This window comes from Falco punctatus (genome assembly GCF_963210335.1).
Source record: "Falco punctatus genome assembly, chromosome: 4".
Taxonomy (NCBI): Eukaryota; Metazoa; Chordata; class Aves; order Falconiformes; family Falconidae; genus Falco; species Falco punctatus.
Window position 1 is genome coordinate 17459807 of NC_137583.1, and position 17202 is coordinate 17477008.

The 17202-nt window shown below is 39.3% G+C and overlaps 1 protein-coding gene across 4 annotated transcripts in view; it reads left to right on the top strand.

The window, feature by feature from the left end:
• SLC25A26 (solute carrier family 25 member 26) overlaps positions 1-17202 on the top strand; it is a 125990-nt gene that overhangs the window by 11991 nt on the left and 96797 nt on the right. For 2 of the 4 annotated variants that reach the window (XR_013927445.1, XM_080382882.1), the window contains exon 2: positions 2927-3036. Coding sequence is in view for 3 of the 4 variants with exons in the window: in XM_080382882.1 (XP_080239008.1) it covers positions 2927-3036 (110 nt within the window). In the remaining variant the exon portion in view is untranslated. Of the gene's footprint in view, positions 1-1145; positions 1303-1874; positions 1978-2926; positions 3037-17202 lie in introns of those variants that run through there. The other 2 variants (XM_080382883.1, XM_080382881.1) reach the window with 2 other exon arrangements.

A 17202-nucleotide genomic window follows, 5' to 3' on the forward strand; every position in this document is an offset into this window, starting at 1 on the left:
TCATGTTTTAACAGATGGCTAGATTAAATCTGATCAATGTTATTGTGAGCAGATAAGGATTTTGATGAAAGGAGTGAAAAAAAAAATCAATGCATGCAAAATAGCCAACTAGATTAAAAGAGTAATTAACTTATTGGTTAAAACTTTAGTAGTAGATAGTGAACACCTCTCTGAATCCTCTGTTGGCCCTGAAAAAAACAATGGTAACACACATGTGATTTGTTTTCAGGCAGAGTTAAGAATCTGCAGCTGTTCCTTGTGCATTTCTTGTGTGTTTCTTGTGCACTGCTTTCTGTGAAATAGACTTCAAACTAAGTTTTCCATTCTGATTAACGGTGCATCTAAGTAATGCCTCATAATGGATTAATACTAAATACTGATTATTTTTCTGTTTGTGAAATGAGTTTTTCTATCTCAGTCTCCTCCTCCTGTCATCTAGAAAAACAAAGTCATCTAGAAACATAGACAATGGAAAAGATTGAGCTTGAGTCAAACCCTTTTTTTTAAGTTTGGTTTTAAGAATTGCTTTGGCTAAAAACCTTCCCCTTTTCTTTATGACTTCGAAAACATCTTTATTTAATATGACTTTTTTTCCTGTAGACTTTTGTCAGCAAAAGAAATTAAAGCCGTTTTAGTTTGGGCTTTGTTCAACAAAGGAAAGGGGAGGGTAACACTTTAAATAAAGAAGTTTGCTAGAGAAATGTGCATGTGCTTTCTAGAGATGCTTAAGGGGGAAGCAGAGTTTCTTCTGTGTTTACCTGATCTTATCACACAACTTCCTGGAGGTGTTGGTCATTTTGTGCTGTGTCATCTTGATAAATGACATTCACTGTCTTGTTTTTATGTGTAGTGGCTAAGTGTTGCATTGCTTTGCTTATGCCATTCAAAACACTGAGATTGTTTTGACACTACCTTAAAAATGGTTTCAAAGTTGCAATATCTATTGCTTTCTCTCTTTTGTTGAAGCATCTTTATAGCTATAGAAGCTATTGAGGTCTGTGTAAGACTATTAGTTTATAATTCGACCTCAGAAAGGATAGGGTCAGTAGTACTTTGGTTTAGGCATGCCTCAGTTACTCGCATAAGCACCACAGCTTCACTCCTATGACTATTAATGCACTTTACTCCATGGTTTTGTCTTGAAGGCTGGTGGAGTTGCTGGTGTCTGTGTTGACTTGATCCTTTTTCCCTTGGACACTGTAAAAACAAGACTGCAGAGTCCTCAAGGATTTAGGAAGGCTGGTGGCTTTCGTGGGATCTATGCTGGTGTCCCTTCCACTGCTATAGGATCCTTTCCAAATGGTAAATTTTCTTTGGATTGTGCTTTGTCTTTAACTGGGAACTTAAGTAGTTTAGGACAGTCATGCCTGTAGCTTCCTCTGCTGCAGGTGACTGTTTGGATTCTGTGAGTCCATGTCCAGCTGTGAAAAGCAGTTTGTAGAATTGTATGTTATTGAACAAACCTTTGAGCGAGCCTAGAATGAAGGCTGTTGCATGTTTAATCTGAAAAGTAACCCTTACTCCTTGGAAGTGTTCCCGGATATAAGCCTGTCCTTACTCATAGGTGCACCCTGAAGCATCTCCCACTGCCAAAGAGGACTTGAGTCTTGCTTGCCCTGGACATTTTTGTTGCAACCCATTCTTCCATGGCTTTGGGAATGGAGCAAAATTCAGAGTGACTGAGCACTGGAGGTCTTTGAGCTAATTGCCCTGGGGATGCTCTGCCCATCTCTTTCTCCCTAGAAGCATCTACAACACTTAAAATGAGAAAACATTAGGAATACTTTGAAAGCCTTAAAAAAGTAAATTTTTGTAGTCCAGCAGAGAAGAGGCACCTAAAATTCCTAATTCCTTTGTCCATTTTGTCTTCGTAGGGAGGGGTAAAAAAGCAGCAAGCTATCCTGTCAGTAGTGAATGTTAGGAGAATTTTGCTGACAAATCCACCGACACCTTCAGATCTTTGATGTCCTTCATAAGGTGATATAAAAAATTCAGTTCTTTATCTTGTCTGCTCTGTTATCTCCTTTTGAGATGATAAGCATCTTTTGATTAGCAGAAGGCAATTCACATAGCCCTTCTTTACAATTAAAATCTGTTCCCCCGCCAGACATGTCAGTTTTTTCAGGATTTACATCTTCAAAATGTGAACTGTGGTTTTACTTTTCCAACGTATGACTAAGAACTGAAATTATCTTTAGGAGGAATAACCCTTAAGGTGCAAGTGCCTTTGTACTTGACTGTTGCAATGAATAAACACAGCTTCTGTTGCTATGCTCGGTTTAGTTTTGTACATTTCTTGTTCATGGACAAGACTTTTACGAGTCCTTCAGAAGCCTGGAAGAATTTTTTTATGGAGCTAAAGTGCAAAATACTAAATGGATGATAACTAGGAAGAAGTTATTAATAACTGCTACTGAAACAGCTTTGCATGTTGCAGGTTAGCAAACTTGTATCAAGTAGCTTGATGATTTCTGGGTTATTTTTGAGTTATTTTTATTTTTTTTCTTTTCAGTTAATCAACTGATTTGTGTCTGTCCCGCCTCCACCCCCTCCCCCCAATAAAGACCATTCAACCAAACAACCTCTCTACCCTTCCTATCTATGAATATGGAAGATAACATTTTTTCAAAACTGGACATTAATGACTAATTAACACATCTTTCCTTATCTCGTTACTAAATACGGCCTTAAGTCTTGACACCTTTGATATTAATGGGAGGTTAACCATTGAGAGCCAGGAGCATGAACTTCTGAAGGAATTATCTCACAGATTGTGTTGGTACTGTTGTACTCTTTTGGGGCAAAAATACCCTGTTTTCAACTACAGTTGCAGAATAATAGGTGACAAAATCCATGTCTCAATGTTTTTGTGCTAGTTCTGTGAAGGAGGAACAGTTAAACAACTGCATGTATTCTTGAATTTCAGCTGCTGCATTTTTTATCACCTATGAGAATGTGAAATCCATGCTGCACCATGACTCTACATCTTACTTGACTCCAGCAACACACATGGTGGCTGCCTCCCTTGGAGAAGTGGTAAGAAAAAAGTTCATATATTGTGTGTTTGTGAGAGGAGTGGAAACCATTCAACTATGAAAACTAAGGTTAGGTGTCACATCTTACTTTTTTGAGTGTTGACCATCTTTGTACTTGTGAGAGTTCTTAGAAAGATACTACTTATTTTTTTTAATGAAGTGTTGGCATTTGTAAGGATTGTTTCAAAGTGAGTAAATGAGTTAGTAGTACAATTCTTAGTAGGCCTATTGGCTGACCTTACTAAGTTAGTAGACAGTGGAAGCATGGATTGTTCCAAAACATGAACACACCTTCACATTGTAATCGTCATGCATCAGTGTTAACATTCAAGAAAGACTTCTAGAGCCTTTCAACTTCATGTGAGGTAGTCATGGAATGGATTTTTATTTTAAAAATAGCTGTAAACACTGATGTTAGATGTAAAGTAGTAGGTGCCATCATCTGAAATGCGTGCACCTTCATGCGTAAGAAGCAGTATTAACTAATTAATAAGTCTCCCCTCCATGCTTTCACATTCAGTCAATACCTTTTACCAAAATATTTTATTGTATTTTTTAACAGACTCTCTAAGTGGATGTACAAAGTGACATGACAGGTTAGGGCAACTGGCAGCTGTGTAACTTCACGTACCAAATGACAGGTAATGCTTTCTTGATGAAACCTGTCTCAGTGAAAAGTGGCATGGGTAATGTAATGAAGCTTCTCCCCATGAGATGGACATCTGTATATTTTGGTGACAGCTTTTCACATGATCTCACTGATAGCTGTAGCCCTTAATTTAGTTTTTTCATTGGGATATTGCAGGATAAAGATACATGTGAATAATGAAAATACTTTCTATATACAAGCTCTTTGAAAACTCTTGCCCCCCACTTTTTGGAAAAGTTTCTGTGTTTTATATCCATTACATCCATTAGTTTGTTTATAGCAGGTTCTGGAGCTGCGAGTAATGGCTTGTTTTGCCAAGGTTTATACAATACCCAGAATAATCAGGATCAGATTCTATTGAACACTTTACATCAGGGGTCCTCAAACTTTTTAAACAGGGGGCCGGCACATGGATGAGGTGGCAGGAAGTCATCTGCGGCTGCTTGGTTTGCCTCCCCAACCCCCGGCGGGGGCGGGGGGGTTCTGTAAATACCAGGGGGCCAGATTGAGGACCCTGGGAGGCCGTATCCAGCCCACAGGCTGTAGTTTGAGGACCCCTGCTTTATGTGATCATTAAGGGAAGTCACAAGAGAAGCCTCACTTGTTTTGATGCCTAGGTCGCCCTTGCCTTGTTAACACCATGTACTTTGCAGAAATTGAGTGTGTGCATGGGTAGGTGTTTGTTTGTTTTATATTGTAAGTTAAAAATGAAATAGCATTAACCTCTTTAATTTAAGCAACAAAATACATCTTGCCCTCATGACTTTCCAATCTGGCATATCTAGGCTCTTTTCCAGGTTAAATTCACCACTCTTTAGAAATCTTTTTTTTTTTAATTTATTTTTTTGGAGGGAAGAAAAAGTTTTCAGTATTAAGGAAATATCAAGGCTGTATTTGAAAGTGACATTATATTCCAGTTTAAGATCATAACATTCACTTCATTGCCAATGCAATGCCAGGATGACTGGACAACCTGTAGATCCACAGACTTGAAGTTTTAGCACTGGGAAGAGCTAGTACATGGTGCTCCGTAACAGGAACTTCCTGTGCTAATAGACTGTAGCAAGTGTTGAGAGAGAACACTTCTTGATGTGATGAAATGATGACCATTCCTATCTGATCCAGACACAAACTTAACTATAGGTAAATACTGAAGACACTTTATCCTAAAACTTGAGTGTTCTGTTTTTAAAAACTGTTACTGAAATTATTTGCAAATAACAAGGGCAAGGTTGCTTTGGGTTAGCTGAATCAAATACATTCCAGGTTAAGCAAAATCCTTTTTTTCCCAGATACTTCTCTTGGTTTTAACTGCAGAGTTGGCACAGTGCCTTGGCAGTGTTCAGGGCTAGGTGTTCAGCTGTCAACAGTCCCGTTGCTGTTCCTGCCAGCACTGTCCACCTCCTTTCTTCTGCGTTTGTCACACTGGGTGTTTTCTGGCACTGCAGTCATGAAATGGGGTGAATTGCTGTGTCTTCACAAGCTTGGGGGAAGGAAGTGGGCTGTATGCAACTAGCTTTTCTGGCTCTTTTGCAACTTAAATTTAGCCCATGATGTGGGGCAGAAAAGTGTATTTGTCTGTGGTTCCGCATTCTGCTTTTATTAACTGAGTTTTTTCGTGCCTTATGACACTGGCTTCTTTCTCTCCATTACACGTAGCTGTGTATTTATACTCCCTGTGGTGGCTTAGCTTACTTGTAGGTTGGTGCCAAGCTACCAGAGTGCAGAGAGATCCATGCCATTTTAGCTTAGCACCAGGTGCCTCACTATTACAGCAGCACAGCCTAGCTCCTTCCCATGGGAAGCAGGCCAGCTCTGTCTGCTCTTTGTGGGTTCAGCTTTGATTCCAAAGTATTTTTTTATTCTTCTGTTAAAATGATACTGATTAGATTGAGTGGGACTTCGCCAGGGAACTTAACATACCAAGCACATGAAGATAGGTGAATACAGCACTTCCTAACCACTCTGGTAGTGGTTATATGCAGGAGGAGATAGAAAGTGATAGATTTAGGGCTGGGTGGGATACATTTGTGTTCCTGCCTCAGGTGGATTCTTTTTGATCTTGATCTGAGCCTGTGCTGTCAGGTTATGACTTCTAACTTAAGGCAATGCACAGAACTTATTTCTATGGAAATTCTCTAAAGGCTGTTAGAAATCAGTGAGAGGTTCTTCACCGCTATAGCAGTGCATGGCCCTTGAATTCCTTGTTTGCCTAATGTCTTATGGAACAGAAGATCGGAGAGGTGTTTTAAGCTTCTCAAGTACTCTTTTAGAATCAAGTAGAATGGTGATAGTGTTCATGAAGAGGTGCTCTGTGATAACATCCTCTAAAAAAATCCCTCTTTTTTTTTATGAGTGTGTTATCTATAGAATATGTCCTCGGCCTCTGAGGGTTCTGTGAGAAAACTGTAACTGGGTAATTTAATCATCAGCAGACAAAGAACCGTTGCCTACAGATGACTCCTTTCATGATTACAGTACCTGTTGTCCTTTTTTTCCAAGGTGGTCTGTAGTCTTGTGACACTCACAACTCGGGCACTTACTGCTTTCCTTTTCATGCTGACAGAGATGCAGCATAGTTAAATGAGTTGCTCAGGGCTGTCTCATGTGCTTGGCTTTTGCTACTCTAAGGCCATTTATTACATATTCTAAGAGAAATATATAATAATAGCTATTGAAATGGCAATCTGACTTTATGGTGTGGAAGCTGTGATGTTGTAACAGCCATTTTTCAGCTAATATAAGATTGTGCTTTTTTGCTATCTTTTCTCCACTTGTGTTATGGGAGAACTAAGCTGTAAAATAATTGAGGTAGGGATTTAGAGATTTGCTACAACAAACCTGTAATAAAAATAGGACAAAGCAAGATCTTTTCATATTTGTTTTATATAAAGTCTTAACCAATCAATAGAAATATATAAACTATTCCAAATTGCGTCAGGGTGAAAGTTATAATTATAGTTGTATTGATTTGTCATTAAGTTTTAATCAGGGTATAACCACTGGGACTATTATTTTGCCATTTTTTTTTTCCCTGATACGTACTTTTCCTCCTTTGTGCACTTTAATAATTACGATGATATAAATTGCTTTTAAATGTGAAATAATAAACCAAAGACTCTTTCATGTTAGGATTCCCAACTCATCTCTTTGCTTTTCCAAACTGTCTTTTTACAAACTGGAGAAATTAAGATTTAGAGCAAGAAACTGATGTTGGATTTTTTAAGTTTGGTGCTCCTTTACTGGTGAGCATAAATGAGTCAGCTACCTTTTTGTGCATCAATAAAATGTGAGTATGTGCTAAGTTTGAAGGTGTGTTAATGCTGACTAATCTATGTTTTGAATGTGACCCAGTAAAAATAATAAAATAAGTAAAAAGGAAAAAATGCAAAGATTGCATCAAGATTTGTTTAAATATATGGGAGAAATTGATCAAATGGGAGCTTTTAGTTTTTATAACAGCCACTCTTCTATATTATTTTCAGCCTGTATAAATTCATGGGAAACACAGTGTCCTGGAACTGGTTTGGTCCAAATCCTCAGTTTCAGGCTAGGAGGCACAAAACCAAGCCGTGAAAAGGCAATGGCTGTAGTGTGTGTGGTTTGGTTTGGTGTTCTTTTTCTTTCAGGCAGAAGGAATATAGAAGGCTAACCTCATCTCCTGAAGTGAGATAAAGAAAAGTGCATACAAAGTCTGATCCTGTTAAACATAGTTTTTTCTTATAACTGAATCTTGCTGTATAGGGACTCGGAATATCCCATAATACATGCAAAATTACTTACAAAGACACAGCCAAAACACTAGAGGGCAGATATATGGTATATCATCTCGTCTCTTCAAGGAAAAAGAAGGTTGAAGAATACATGAATTACCAATGGGGGGAAAACCCTTATTACACCACTTGTGTAACTGAAACTTGGAGATAGGAAACACACGGCATCCAGGGCTTTGGAACTTTTCATCTTGACTCTGCATTGTCCTGTATGTTTAGTCTGCCTGTATCTTTACAGTGAGCTGCCAAACGTGCTTGGAAAACATGATATCATAGGGAGTGGAAAGGAAAACCAGATGTTCTAAAATTTTACTTATAATATTCTAAGGCAGTATAAGTAACTCTAAGAAGGAACATTATGTTTAACCTCCTAGTGCCCATTTTAAATAGTAACCAGGTGTGTCTTGCAGATCCAGAGTTAATTGTACAGCCCCAGATTGAGTTGTACAGAATTTTTAATGTCAGTTTAATATGACAGTGTATACTATTAATTACAAGAAACCTTGATAAAGAGAAGTTCTCCTCTGGGCTTCCCCCACCAGCCTTTTGCAAACATGGTTTTATGGGACAAGTTTAAGACTGTCCCAGTTTGACCCATGAGGTTTCCTTCATGAATGCCAACATGTTTGGCTCCAGCACAGTTAATTTTATGTCCTGCTGGCTTTTCCATGGAGGTGAGAGTAAAGTAGTTTGGATCACGTTCGAGAGAAGCTTTTTCCATCTAGTGTTTAGATATTGCTATGGTTACGATCTGAACTTTGCAAGATATTTGGTGAAAGTTTTGGGCTTCTAAATATCAGGTTCCCTCTTATCTTTCTGACCTTTTGTTTTATTTTTAATTGCTATTTTTGGTGATGTTGTCTTTTTCTTTCTTTTTTTTTTTTTCTTCTTTTTTTTTCATACTCTGTAGTGACTTTCAGCTCACTTGTCTAAGTGTATGGGAGGACTGAGGACCAGGATAGGAGGTAGATGTCCTGTTCTTTTGGCAGCTAGCAGTAATGACGGTGCTCTGGAAGTAGATTACTAGCTGAGGTTACTGACTGCTTTTGTTCTTGTGTAACTTTCCAGAACACTTTAGGATTACAGCACTGGAGATGTGTTGACGCTGTGCAGTGCATCCCCAAGACTGCCAGATTCCAGGTTATTTGCAATGAAGTGGTGTGTTCACAGAGTATGCTGTAGCACGAGAGTAACGCAGATCCTGAAAGCTGCCTAGTCATATTATTGACACTGTGCCTGCATTTGTCCTGTTAAATTTTTAAGCTGATGTAGCCATGATACTTTAGGCTCCTCATCTGGCTCGTTTTCATTCTGCTTCACTGTCTCTGCAGTGTGGTCCTTTGAGTTGTATAAATTCTGGAAAAGCTCGTGGGTCTAGAAAAATGTTTCTGGTCTGGCTGCAGGAATGCTAAAACTCAGGCTACGTACTAGGCTTTGGTGGAGCATGAACCTCATAGAAAAAGATGGAAACTTCAGCTGTATTCTGAGACAGAGAGAATGGTTAGGTAGGGACTACTCCCTTCAAAGATGATAGGCTTGGCTGTTCTTAGCAAGAAGGATTTTGACACAGCCTCACACTTAAATTTTTCCAAAATTTGAGAAAGGGGGGATCTTGCATCAGTTTGGATTAAAACATCCAAAATTTTTTCATTTCAATGGGGAGAGAGGATCATGTGGCTCTACAGGGCAAGGTGAGGACAGGTATTTCAAGGTGAAATTCCAAGCTCACTTGTGTATTCCAGTGGGTTGCCACATAAGATACTTTTGTGATAAGAGCAAAGTGTGTGGTTCATCTGTGATTAGCATCTGACCCTCGGTATTAATAACTTGGGAATTTTTTATCTGCTGTTGGGATGTGTCAAACAGGAAAGCTTCTTAATGCAGGAATTATCTTTCTGGGGAATTCAGCTAGCTTTCTCTACTAGACCTAACTTGTTTCTTAGAAGAAGCAAGCCCAAATGCAAGCAAGTTTATGGTTTACAAATCACCATCCTGTAGAATGACATTTTGAGTGTGCTTTTAATTCAAATAACATAGAACATGCACTTTCCTTCTTTGTTAGGCTTGGGTGGGTGGTGTTTTTTTGGGAAAAAAGGCCTTTTAGTCATAATGGACAACATCATGGTGTCTATCTCTGTCCATGAATTAGCCCCTTCTTCCCAATGCCCTGGCAGTATCTTTTAAAAGAGTTAATTGGTTTCTATTTAATAGAAGAAGTGTATTGGTATGAATTCTGTTGAGGAACTGGCCAGGTCAGTTGCAAGAAGAAAGTTGCTATTAATGTCATTCTGAGGAAAAGGCAGAAGCACGAGTCAGACAAATCCAGAGAGTAATACTATGGAAGAATTTCCAGCAGAATAATTGGTCAGGCTTGACAGCATTGTAAGCCCTAGAAGATCAGCTTGCAGGAGCCCAGCCTAACGGAGATGAAACAGCCATTCACATCAGACATGGAGTTAAGATTTTAGCTATTTGAAACTCCAAAACTTGCATGTTGGAAGATGTAGCTTTTCATTTCAACAGGCAAGTTGGACACTAGGGAGAATTGCTTCTAAATCCAATTGTCTCCTGCAACGAAGAAGTGACTTAGTACTTACTGTGTCTAGACTTTAGGCTGTTGGCTTTGAATTTTTAACTATCCATTTTCTAAGAGCTGAACTGATAAATGGACAAAATTGTTTAAAAATGAAAAGCTGCATTTTCTTCTTCATCCTGTCTCCTCTCAATCAATGTAGTATCGACTGGCAGACCATAGTCTTCAAGGTAGTATCCAAAGTGTGACAGCAGTCAAAGTCTGATGCGACCTCTTCCACAGTACTTAAGCATTTTTTGATGTTTTCATTGATCAGTGCCTGTCATTTTAGATGTGACTGTGTCTTTTGTGTGTGTGTATATCTAGGTGCATAAGGACAATGAGAAGGGGAACGTGCTGACCCTGGCGAGATGCACAGTGGTGGGGAGTGCAGCAATGCAGGTGGTCTATTGAATTAATCATGGTGGATTTTGAAATATTCATAAATTAATCAAGATGAGGTCAGGTCTGCAATACAGGTGCTGTAGGATTTTCACCAAATGCTTATGTAGAAGCATAGCTGAGCTGTGGTTGGAAGATGGCTGTGAAGGTGAGACTGCTGCCATTAAGAGCTAGTGGAGAAGGAGCATAGTTAGACTGGATGAAAACTCAAATTAGAGCTGCAGCTGAAAATGGTTGTAAATAAAGATGAATGGAGGCATGAATCCAGAAATGCTGCCAACAAATTCATCATACAATTAAAGGCTGAAACATCAAATTAAGAACTGTCAAAACACCTAACCAGCCACCCACACTGAACTTTTCTTGCATGCTCCATGTTAACTGCATGTACTGCCTCATTTTCATCAGCTGCCCTTCCTAGATTCCTACTTGGTTCAGGACTTAGAGGATATACTACTTCTCAGTAAAGAGTAGGAGCTTGATGGTTGTCATCTCTTTTCTTTCAGTCTGCTGATATTCAGCAGATTTAGAAATATTTGTAGCTCAAAGTGTCTATAGAGGAAAGTTAGTTTGGGTTAAAGGGTATAAGTGAGAAATAAATAATTTAAAAGTATTTCCTGATGGATTTCCTGGTTTGCAACATACTCTGCCAGAGTTAGCTTTGGAAATGTCTGAGGTAGTTTAAGGAAGTTTATTTCAAAGTAAAGTTCTGTACAAGGTTTGTCAGGAATAGCTATTTCTGAATACCTCCATATGTGGACAAGCCCGTAATTCTTTGAGTGAAAAGGCTGTAGGAAAGAGTAAGGGATCAATTAAAGGAAAATGCTTGATAAAATACAATGTAGTTGAAATTTCCGTGTTGCAGGCCAATGTAACCTCAAGAGACTGAGCAAATTTTAAAATACTAGTCATCTTTCAACAGGAGACTTAATGTGTTTTCAGAAAATATTGCCTGTGTTCTCTTGCCTGGAATCTCATTAACATTTGTCCTCCTGTAACACAGCCTGACCCCACTTGGCTCCTTGAAAACAGTTTTATGTCGGATGGGATACACCATGCTACTTCTGCTGAAAGAACGGTTTGGCTGGTGGATGTGGTTAGTTTCTTAAGCCTTTTAAAATAAGTTTAACAGACTCTCAGTGGTGAAAGAGTTGCTGGGATAGATTGGATCATGCAGACAATTATGTAGGTTGAATTAAAGGTCTACTTTTCTTCAGCTTTAAGGCTTTCTGTGTTTAAATGTGGTAGTAATTTATGATTCAAGCATCAACCAATTTAAGGAAGGTTTTTTGTTTGGTTGGGTTTTTTTAAAGCTGTTCAGCTGTCTGATTTTTGCCATTTAGGTTTAAGCCAACAGCTTGTGACTGTACTGAGGAACTTCAGCATTTATGGAACACTTAGTTTGTGCTGCAAAAGAGATGTGCATAACATCAGGCCACTTTCAGTAAGTTTTAGGTTGAGTTTTAAAAAGGTAACAAGACTGTACATTGATTAAACTTTGAAAGACTAGTTTGTTTAGGCAAACCACTGATACTTTCAAAACATCTGCTTTGAGAAGTACTTCCATGAGGAAGTGTTTAGTGTTAGTCTTGTCAGTTTCACAGACTTTCCCTGTTCTTTGCCTGTTAACTGATATAATTGGAGTAACATTTTCTCCTTGCTGTGAAGGGAACTTGGCAGAAATTTCCACTGTTAGAGGGAAAAAAAAGTTTTTCAAGGTGTACCTGACATGGCTGATGAAGGGGTAGGCAGGAAACCCACAGCAAGGGTTGTAGGGTGTGTAGCTGAGCAGTTGAAGATACACACAGACCTGGCTATTGTGAAGGAAGAAGTGTGTGGTGGTGCAGATGATGCTCTGGAGCAGGAAGAAGTGAGCTCTGGAAAGCAATACCAAGGAGTGGACTGAAGTTTGACAATGACAGGATAAAATAACACCCTGCAAAACAGCTCTGTAGATTCCAGGTGAAGTCATCCAAGGTAGAAACTTGGAGGAAGTTGAAAACATTTGTGCAGTAGTGCCAGTTTTCCAAATGCTTGTGACATTTGGTCCCCGTGAATGGTCTCATCTCTGAAATAATATGTTTTTAAGCTCTGGGAAGTGCTGAGATCTGAGGGATCTTGCTGGGTGAGATTGCTCTTGGAAGAACTGTTTCCTGCCAGCATACAGGGGAGCTGCAGTTAAATTAATGAAGGCCTTATTGTGTCAGTCAGAGGAAAAGATGGGACAAAGAGCTTGGCATTGTCTAAAGTATCCCATCCAGAGCCCATTAGTCAAAACTCGTTCTCTCCATGGGGTTTAAATTAGGAGTGGAGTCACCTGTTCATGACCCCAGCAGCTTTGCACAGGACTGAATTTAACTATGTTGGAAGGGCACATCTGTGCTGTGCATGGATGTGGGAGGGGAAAATAAGATTAGCATATTCTGAGGTTTTACTTTAAAGATGAACACTTTCTGGCTGGCACTTAAAGCAGAAACTGACAGTGAACAGTACATATATTGGGCAGTTTCTGTTATCGCTGGAGACATTCCTCATTAACATAAGTGTTAATGCTTCAATTTTCCAGTTCAATTTTGCTTTAGCAGGTAGCACAGCCTGCTGACAAGCACGTGTGGAAAGACTTGTTCACAAGTTGCATTGTGACCCATAGCAAATTACAGGCCATAGAAACTTAAATTTTTGTTCTGTGTTGGTCAAAAGGGCAGCAATTATTTAGATGAAGGTTTATTGGTGTTTGAACTGTTATGAGTCCATGATTGCAGCAGTTCAGGCTTCCTTGTTCAAAGAAAATATGAAACCAAATGACAAAAGTGTATTTCATGTTTCTGAGCTTTTCTGTTAATTTTCCTGATGGTGGAAAGGGTGAAGCAGTTCATCTTCCATCTACAGATACATCTTGTGCTCCCCAACTTGCCTGCTATCAAACATTCCTAATCCAAGGGTTGTGACCAGAGTTTAGAAACAATTATTTGGAGGATGAAATACTTTGCTAATCTTATAATACTGCACTGAAAAGTTCATTTTTTCACTTTCATTGGAGAGGGGAATCCTGCTGAGATCTGAAGAACCAAACAAACTTAGGTTTGGAGAGGCTCAGAAAGCTACAGCACTGAATTCAAAGTTGTTGAGACCTTCTGACTTCAACCAAGAGGGAAATTTCCTCTTTCTATTTCAGGATTCAAAGGAAATCAGTGCAATTTTAGATTTGCCTATTATTATAATTGTTCAGTTATCTGAGGAATGGAAAAAGACATTTTTAATGTTTCAGATTAAAAATGTAACTTCCTACTTAGAAGGTAGCATCTGACAGAAATCGAGATGCTCAGATTGTGTAATATTTATTAACCTATTTTGGGAAGCAGCAATTTTTTATATTAAAAGACAAAAAACCAACAACAGAACAAACCTGAACTTTAAGGTAGCTTTTGCACTTCAAAACAAAAACCCACCAAAAAAGCAACCAAAAAACAAGCATCCCAAACCACCAAAAACGTCTTTGTTCCTTCTTCTTTTTGAATGGGGTTATAGAGTTGCTCCATTTTGTTGCCTGGTCCAACATCGTGTAGAAAGAGCAATCCTTCTGAGCTTCAAGAATGGGATGAATGATTAGGATTTTGGTACTGGATTGTCTGCAGTTTAAACATATGTCCTTTGCTAAGTCATAGCCTCTTTGTTGTAATTTTTGTGCAGCAGCTTTTTTTTCCTGAATGGGTTAGTGATTAGATTGCACAGGTATAGTGAGGTTTAGTTTAAAGTCTCTGCTCTCTGGATACGAAGTTGTATAGTGTCATAAATTAGATTCTTATTTGATTAAGAATAAACTTACGCAAATGACATTTAAGAGTAACTCTCCCCAGGTATGTTCCTTTAGTTCTGTGTTAAGTATTAAATTATATTTATATGGTGAGCATCAATTAAAGCTTCCCAGACTACTCAGATAAAGTCATTAAAACTAACCTCCTGCTTGGGAAATTTAAAACTAAAAACCTTTAGAAAGTGTTCTAAAGGGTTTAAAGCTGCAACACAGAATTTTCTGGAGCTTGCTACGTGCTTCTGTACCCAATTTTCAAAACAGGCTTAGCTATGCAAGTCAGAGATTTGCTCAGTGTCACTGAGTGCAGGTTCCTAAATCACCAGCCACTAATGTATTCCACAACAGTTTCTGTCCTCAGATGACTCTTCTCCTGCCTTGTAGCAGAATGGCTGGCTAATTACTAAGTGGAAAAAAATTGGTCTCGATCCTCACCCAAGCCCAGGCTAGTGCAGAGCATAGATCAGCTTGTTAGCCAGGAGCACATCAGGTACCAGCATCTTAACAGAATGGGCTTTTAATCTTTGCCCTGCAGTAGCCTGTCTTAGGAGTGTAGGTAATATCTGTCTCTTATGAAAGATAAGAAGTGCTCAGAGTGTATGGTTGTGGCAGCTTTTAAGAGTGTGAGTCAGATCATCAGCTGTGCAAGGTGCATGCCAGGCTGCATGAAGAAATGCTTTCTCAAGTGTTCTCCTTAGAGGTACAGAGCTGCTAATAGTGTTGTACCAGCTGTGTCCCTGGTTCTGAGAACAACCTGCCATGCATCAATGCAATTTAAATACCCAGCATAAGCCCCTAATAGCAGCACTAACACCTGCTCTGTCCTCTTCCAAACGTTTCTGGATACACCTCATGCGCAGATCATGCCTGCAAGGTTGGTGGTCTAACTGTAGTATAGATGCCTAAAAACAAATGCACATTACCTTTGATTCTCTAATAAATCCTACAAAACCATTCGTGTAGAAAATGGTTAACCTGGAGCACAAAGGATGGAAGCAAAAGGCTGTTAATTTAAATGGAATATGTTAATATTTGGGTAATAACGTAGCTCTGAAGACCAGGAGGAGTTCTGATCTTTTCTAAAGATGATGTTGTATTTGGCTTTGCCTAAAGAACAGAACATACTGGGTAGAGGAGCATAGACCTGCTAGTGAGCTAAAAATGATGTCATGGTGGTTTGCAAGGAAGTGCTTACTACAGAACTTGCAGTGGCAATGCAGTGGGTTTTGTCTAGTCCAACCAGCTGCTTCAGATTCTTTGTCACATTAACCATGAGATAATTAAAAAAAATAAAAATCTCCTTTTGATAGGGAATTTTCTTCAGCCGTTTTCACAGGAGGCTGTTTGCTGCTGGTTTCCCTGAATGAGGTGTGTGTGTCTTGCAGCTTTTAAAGTTCCCTGGCTATTGAATCATCAAGGCCTGGACGACCTACTTGCACCGAACCCTCTTGTAAGCGGGGCTATACCCTCTTTGTTCATTTTTATTGTGTGTCCTGTGTTATTGTCTACAGAAAAATGCTTGGTAGCCTTGTGCTGTAGAATTAGATGAGTACTGCCTCGTTCTGAACAGCTGCTCCAGCTTTAAGTAGGATTGGTGCCTATACCGAAGTTAGTGCTTTAAGTGTTTCCAGTAAACTTCAGTGAAGCCATTCAAAAGGCTTCGTGCAGGTTCCTGGTGCTATTTGCAGCCGATCTTGTTAGCTACGGCCACATAGGAACTGCTTTCAGATACACTGAAACAAGCTGTTTAAATCGGTATATATAAAGAGGCTTTGTGTTGACTTCAAGGCACTTTTGAGACTTTAATTGCACTGGTCATTCTTCATGATCAGCCGAGAAGACACTGGTCAGAACTACCAGGATAAGCCTGGGTCCAACATGAATCTGACCAGGAGATGGCAGCATTGATGCATGGAAGGAGTACCCGAAACTTTTCCCTGAACTCGCAAAGGAAAAAAATAACCTGCACTGTCTTAGGAATACATAATAATGTTAACAAAATAGTCCTATTTTTAGTTTTGTCCCTAACTGGCTAATGTAAGTCAGTAAATGAAAAATGTAGTTAGGTTTGTGTCTAAATATTGGAGTCACCCTTTGACCTGGTAATGATTTAAGACAAGGATTTCAAAATTCAGTACTCTTTTGTACAGAAGTGGTTGTAGTATTAAAAGGCTAGAAAGGTAATAGATGCTAATGTCATTTCTGGATACCTGCTCTGTAAACTAATAATAGCTTTGCTTGTAGCTGTAAAACTGGGTTTTGTTAAAACTTAAATCTAAAATCCTTGAGCCTTTTGTTTTCAGCGTTATTCTTCCTGCCCTTATGTATGCATGTGCATTGACATGGGGGAAAGTCTGAAAACTGGACAATTGTATTACCTGACCTGGTAAATAAGGTAGGAGCTTACAGGGTAGCACTCATTTTTCCCCTGAACTTATTCTGTAAGGTCTTGATTCTGTCTTTCTGTTCCCATCAAAAGGTGGGAATAACTCCTGGCTCCAGAGCTTGTCTGGAAAAATTAGCATGGCTCCTATCAACTGTGTGCTGTTGTCTGATGCCTTGATGTTGGCCAAGGTAGCTGAGGGCCCACTGCTGTACCCTTTCCATGTCTGCCTATGTGGAGGTTTGACAGAGAGCTGATTTGACATAGGGCCATCCCCCAAACCAGTAGGATGCACCAGGAATGGCCTGAGTTTTGCAGGTTGTATTGTGCTCTTCTGTGGCAAGCCACAGGCTACATCTCTGTGAACAGCCAAGAGATTAAAAAGCAATTTCTTCCTGGGATCTAGGTGATTTGGGAGGTGAATGAGTTCCTACCATGCGAGGTCGCATTATTGGCTGACTTCCACATCTGTTTATCTAGTAGCCGATGCAGGTAAAAGCATATATGTGAACAGTTACTGCAGAGCAGTCACACAATTATGCCTTTCATCCTTGCTCTTGCAATTTGCTTATAGGTT